This window comes from Cariama cristata, unplaced genomic scaffold (genome assembly GCF_000690535.1).
Source record: "Cariama cristata isolate BGI_N322 unplaced genomic scaffold, ASM69053v1 scaffold45832, whole genome shotgun sequence".
Lineage (NCBI taxonomy): Eukaryota > Metazoa > Chordata > Aves > Cariamiformes > Cariamidae > Cariama > Cariama cristata.
The window spans coordinates 1-6,201 of NW_009604157.1; the positions used below are offsets into that span (position 1 = coordinate 1).

Consider the following 6,201-nt stretch of genomic DNA (forward strand, 5'->3'; position numbering starts at 1 on the left):
GCTCTCCGCCGGCGGCCCTGCTTCCACCCTCCCCCGGTGCCGCTGCGCCCCGCGCTCCCGTGACGGTCTGTTAGAGCTCGCACGGAGCAGGAGGCAGTTCAAGCTTCTCTTCTTACCTGCGCATCCTGAATGGCTCTTAATTAAATATCCCTGAAAGAACTGAATGACAAGAGGTTTCTGTAGGTGATTTTGCTATAGAGGAGCTTGAACTTCTTAAGACTTTTTTTGGAGGGAGGGGTGTTTTGCTGAAGTGGGAAGTAAGTAGGCTATGTATGAAATCAATTATGTAAAGACCCAAAGTAAATCTGTGGGGAAAAATTCCAAGCGGATTTATTTTTTTTCTCACCTGTCATTCTGAATGTTTGCAATAACAGCATTTGAGTTTGTCCTGGGTAGATGTCAGTAGAGCCTTAACATGTGTTGTTGTTTGGTTTTGATGTAAGCTGCAGTGAAAATTCTGGGAGATACGAATATTCCATGTTTCTGTTATATTACTGCTTAGTAAAACACATCAGTGACTGACTGGCCTTTTTAAAAGAGGAAATGAACTGTGTGCTTATAATGTCTTCTCGTTCCTGTGCTGTGGTAAGTTAATAGAATTCAGTACTTGTGTTTGTTTATTTTTCAAGATAGTCATGTCACTTCAGTGTTTTTAAATGGGGAATAATGTTTCCCTCAGTTTACAGCTTCAAAGTAATAGTCTTTTTCACCTTTTTCTGATTCCCACCAAGTCCCAGGCATACCAGTGGTTTGTTAACCAGCACAGGGCTGGGACTTTGTGTTAGCATAGTGAATGCTTACCACTCAGTTCTCCTGATAGCAAAATGAGAGTTGGGTTTGTTTATTTTGTTATGTCTTGGGTCTTTTTTCAAAAGAGTAGATGCATTAAAACTTCCAGGTTAGTTTAATTCTGTCTTTATTTAGTGTCTTTGGACTGATTTTGGAGCTGGGAGGTTTGTTTTAGTATAGTGATCTTGGAGGAGTTTTATGGCTACCTAAACGTGGTAGCTGCCTTTTGGTAACCTTTCAGTTGTTTTGAAGGTTCAGCTACGTTTAGCAGACCTTTGGGCTTACTAGGAATTTTCTGGGGTCAAACATATACCACAGCATATAACTTAGAGTTTGTTAATATAACACAGACATATTTCCCATGTGTGGTTTTTTTTTATCAGTATCTAGTTGCATTTACCCTAAGCACCTGCTCTATGTGAGACCATAGGTGGGAAAGATAAGTAGGTAAGATACTCTCCTGATTTACTCGTTGGTGTAAGGTCAGATTAAAGTTGAGCTGCATTTCTTAATTGGAGCGTAGCTTATTTGCAATCAAGTGCTTCTTTCTTAGAATGCCCCTGAACCTGCACGTGATAAATGTGCTGCATTCTGAGCTTGACCTATGTTTTTAGCATGATTGTAAGGGCTGCCTCTGTTGTGTGCTTGCAGACTGTTCGTGTGTCTTTTATTAGTTCAACAAACAACTCATTGTAAGTCAGTGCTGATTTTCGTCAGCAAAGGGAAGTGTCCCCTGGCAGTATTTCTATGGGTCAAATGGTTAGTCTTGTAAAGGACTTTGGGGAAGATAAGGGAGAGCGGGAGAACAAAGATTCAGCCTCTCAAGTACTGCAGCTGTTGAGGTGTAATGACTGCATTTCACTGTGGTATGGAGTGGACTGTAGCAGAACTGAGCCTGTTTGGGTCTTGTTTCTTTCGCTATTTTAGCCATGAAGTAATCAACATCAATCTGAAGAACAAACCTGACTGGTTCTTTGAGAAGAACCCCTTTGGGCTGGTTCCTGTTCTGGAGACCAGCAAGGGCCAGCTGATCTATGAGTCCCCAATCACGTGTGAGTATTTGGATGAAGCATTTCCAGGGAAGAAGTTGATGCCTTCGGACCCATATGAACGAGCCTTTCAGAAGATGACCTTGGAACACTTCTCCAAGGTACTGTGTGATCAGGGATTGTGTTTCTTACTACACTATAGCACCAAAAACTGGAGCTCTGTTGTCAATGCTGCTTTGATCCTTTAAGGCAGGTCTTGTGTTTGGGAAAAGCATTCAAATAACTAGAGGGGTTATTTGGGATCTTTTGCTGTGAGCACATACACATCACTGTGTGTCTGAATTGCTCCCAGCATTAATGTGAGGGGATGGATGCAGGAAGACAGCCAAGCTAGTGAAAGTTTATATGACTGAGGCAGGATTTTGAGCATCCTACAATAGAGCAAGGGTTAGTAGACCAAACCAGATGAATGCTTGAGACCTAGGCAGTGACAGTTGCTGTGTTTTAATCCGAGTCTTTCTGTAGGAAGTACTGTTTGAATGCAGAATGTGAAGAATGCCTGACTGAGAGAGCCTACAACCATGGACAAGAGATGGCAGGTGGCTGAGGAGATGGGACATGTTTAAAGAGACTGGTTTGGCTCTCAGTAGAGGTTGGAGGTGGGCACTGTGGCTGACTGGAAGTAACCTGTCTGTACAAGTGTGTGCTTTGAAGGGTCTAGGGAGTGAAAGAAGTCAGCCTGGATACGAGGCAGCAGAGGAGAGGAAGCAATGGAAGATGCAAAGAGATATGGACAAAGAAGGGGGACAGAAGAGAGGTTATATTTACAACAGACCTTTCTGAACAGGCATGATGGGAAGAGGGTTACAGGGAAGCATGTTGCAAGAAATGAAACGTGCACTGAATGTTGGTTGTATGAATGACAAGATCTTAGAAAAATGTTTGTCTTTGAGCTTTTAAGAGTATAATTTAGTTAAGCTTGGCCACTGGGCAACTTTCTCGTACCGTATGCTCTGGCAATTACCAAATTAGAATTTGCACGGGTTTGTAGAAGCCTGCATATCCTGGACCACATATCTCTTTCTTAAAGTACCTTAAATGTTCATAATTAATGTGCATTTGGATTTCAGAAATGTGTAACTGGGAAAAGAGTACCGATCTGCACCTTGCTGCCTTTTTTGCTACTTTTTTGGTAGTGTGTGCAAATGGGAAGCATGCCCATCTTTTCATTATTCTCTTACTACAAGACTGAAATTCATTAGTATTTTCATTCATTCTTCCTTTAAGCCTTTGCTTATGTCTTCTGAAGTATAAAAGAGTTTTATTAATGGACTTGCTTTAACTTTTTCAAGTTAAATCTTAAAGATTTAACTTGCATCTAATAACTTAACATCTGTCAACATTTTAAGCTCTAACTTGCTTGTATTATTGTAATATGAACATTAAAAGCTTTATACTTTCTTTTGTATAGATAACACCCATAGTTTTCAAGTATTTTGTGGCAGTCAAAGACGGACAGGACACCACAGCGCTGAAAGCAGAGATTGCTGAAAAGTTTGGCAGACTTGAAGAGGTAAGAGTATTTAATGATAATGAGCAGGTTGCCAGTCCATTGTATGATCCCTTTTTTTTCTTTCATGCTTTGGCCTTTGGAGCTAGATCTCTTCTCATTCAGTTGGTAGTTACAGCGATGAACAGTCTTTCAGTTTACTCCCCCTCTGGCCTAGGATGCACAACAGCATCATTGGAGTAAATTCCAAGTAGCTAATGTAAACTTCAGCTGTATGATGAAGGCTGTGTGGAGTTGTGGAGGGTTTTTTTTTAATTCTAGCTGCCTGCTGTTTTGCTTTAAATGTAAGGAGCCCTTGCAGTTTTTTGTTCAAGAGCTTATCTTTGGGGAGGATGGGGGGAAGCAGAATGTAATCTATCCCTTGCAGAAATCCAGCCATGGACCATGTTCTGCTACAGTGGTGTAATGCAAATTCAGTAGAGCTCCCCGAAATGTCAGGTGGCTTTGATACTGTATTAGCAAATTCACAATCCTGATTTAGTGTCGGTAGTAGTTCTTGGCTAGTCTGAAGAGCTGTCAGACTTGCCTTTATCATGAACACATTCCTTTTGTGTTTTTAGCAGCCAGGACTAATGTTTGTCTGGCTTGATCAAGAAGCATTCCTCAAGTGTTTCTCTTCATGTGCAGAGCTACCGATAGCTTTCTAGTACTGTCCTAATTCTCCTAACGGTCCTATGCATTCTGCTTCCCCACCCCCTTGAGTTGCCAAAGTAAAGCTGTTTTCAGAGTAGTCTTGTCTGTCTGATCAGGCTGATGCTGGAGTAGTGCAGATGACAAATGAGTTCTTGGGGGAAGCCATGCATGTTTCACTTCCCTGAAATACAGATCTATTAGACATTAAGGAAGAATTAACCTTCTTCCTGCTTTATTAATGCTGTGAAATACTTGCTGCTCCTTCAGTGTCTCTCTTTTACTATACCCTAAAGGATTTTGCAGCAGCAGCTGAAGGTCAGCTGAGGATGGGAGGAAGGAACAGAGCCATGCAAACTTCCCTTAGCCTATTGCAAGAGATATTCAAGACGGGAAGTGTTCTGAAATGCTTCTGTATTTAGTTTGCTGCTACCCAACAGAGGGAGCTGAGTTCCCATCTGTGCAACTGCTGGGTTATATTCTGCCAGACAGCTGGTAATTCAAACAGCTTGATGCTTCCTGAAGCACTGCTTTAAAATTTCTACTAGATCATGGCAGTTAGCAGACATGGAGTAAATACCATAGGAGTATAGTGTTCTGTGTCCAAAAAGACAAAGATTTGTAAGGTCACTTGAGTTCTACCTTTAAAATGCCAAAGTGCCTGGAAACAGAGGGACTAGTCTTAGGAAGGAAGAGACCAAGCTCTGGAGGTTCCTTAAAGCATGTTAAACTTGGATGACCATGGTACTTGAAACGTATCAGAAACATGAATATAACAGGAGAACTTGCTGCATTCTTTGCGGCCCTGCTTTCCATGCTGAGCTGTGGGATCTTTTTCTGGTGTATGTGGATGTTATGCTCGCTTCCTGTTCCCTTTGCACCTGGAATCAAATCCAGTTCTAGATGTAATGTTAGAAATGCTTTCCTGATACCACTTGGCCTCGTGTGCCGTGGGAAAAGAGTCCCTGCCAAAACAGTGCTCTGACTTACCTGGATGTTAAATTTAGCTGGAGTTATTGCTCAAGAAATGCATGTGCTTTGTTATGTTTGATTAGTCTGTGCCAGTAATACTTACTGACAAGTAAGAAATCATGAACTGACAGGTTCTGAGAGCTAAATTCCTTTTTGTTTGTGCACAAGCTGCAGCTCGCTAGTGATTAATATTTTGTGACAGTTTTTTGAACCTCTGGAGAAGAGCTGGACTGACAGGGTATGAAACAGTTAAGCTTGCTACCACAGCTGCTTTACTGACTAGCTCTGACTCCCCAGATACTGCATACAGCACATTTCTCCTGTGTATCTCTATTATTTGCTGTCTGATCACTTTAGTATGCCTGCATTCCACTAGGAAGTGGGCTTTTTGTTATTGTAGTGGTCTCTCATGGTAATTTTTCTTCTGAGGGCAATTGTCTCTCACCGCTCACAGATTCTGTCCAAACGGAACACGCTGTTTTATGGTGGGGACTCAATCTCCATGCTTGACTACATGATCTGGCCATGGTTTGAACGTCTGGAACCATTTCAGCTGAAGGAGTGAGTACCTTGGCTAGGTTCTAGTGTGTACTGAAGTGTCTCAGCATAAATATTCTTTGCATACACCCTGCAGCAATGGCCCAGGGGGCTGCTGAAGAAAGTTCGTATTGTGTTACAGTTTGGAGGAAGGATCTTATCAAGAGAGTTGTTTGGGGATCTTCTGTGAACAAGGTTTATTTCACCAGGTCTGTTTTCCTACCAAATCATTTTGACAGATCTAGAAGTGGTCAAAATACAGGTCTTCCTCTCCATTCCTAACATCATAGATGAAAATGCTCTTTATTTGAAGCAGAAATTGTTGGTCCAAAACCTCAGACTTGAAATGCAGTCTTCTCCTCCTCTTTGGAAATCCTAGATTGACAAAGGAGAGTGATTTTGTTCTGAGATGCGTAAATTTTATCCTACCTTGCTGTAGCTAATAGATATGTCCCTGTTGTAATAGCATTTTTTTAATATGTAAATAAATGTCTTGGTCTGCTGCATCCTTAAACAGCTCCAGTTACCATGGTATTGCATTAATATGTAGGGGAATGGTGTCAAAGGAAAATGATTTTATAGATGGCTTAAAACAGGACTAAAGAGTCAAGTTGTATGAGGAAGTAGGTGATAAAAGCAGAAGATAAGTAGGACAGTTAGTCTCACCCTAGTGCCTGAGCCATTCTTGAAGAACAAAAGATGTAGGGAGTCCTT

At 41.5% G+C, this 6,201-nt stretch overlaps 1 protein-coding gene across 1 annotated transcript; it reads left to right on the top strand.

Annotated features, from left to right (window-relative positions):
* Nucleotides 1-1,716: 1,716 nt before the first annotated feature.
* On the top strand, nucleotides 1,717-5,515 carry GSTO1 (glutathione S-transferase omega 1; the record flags this gene model as incomplete). The annotated part of the gene is made up of 3 exons (XM_009695454.1): nucleotides 1,717-1,939; nucleotides 3,250-3,351; nucleotides 5,405-5,515. Coding segments are annotated over 3 exons (436 nt in total), but the record flags the coding sequence as incomplete, so codon positions are not given.
* Between the last annotated feature and the right edge of the window lie 686 nt (nucleotides 5,516-6,201).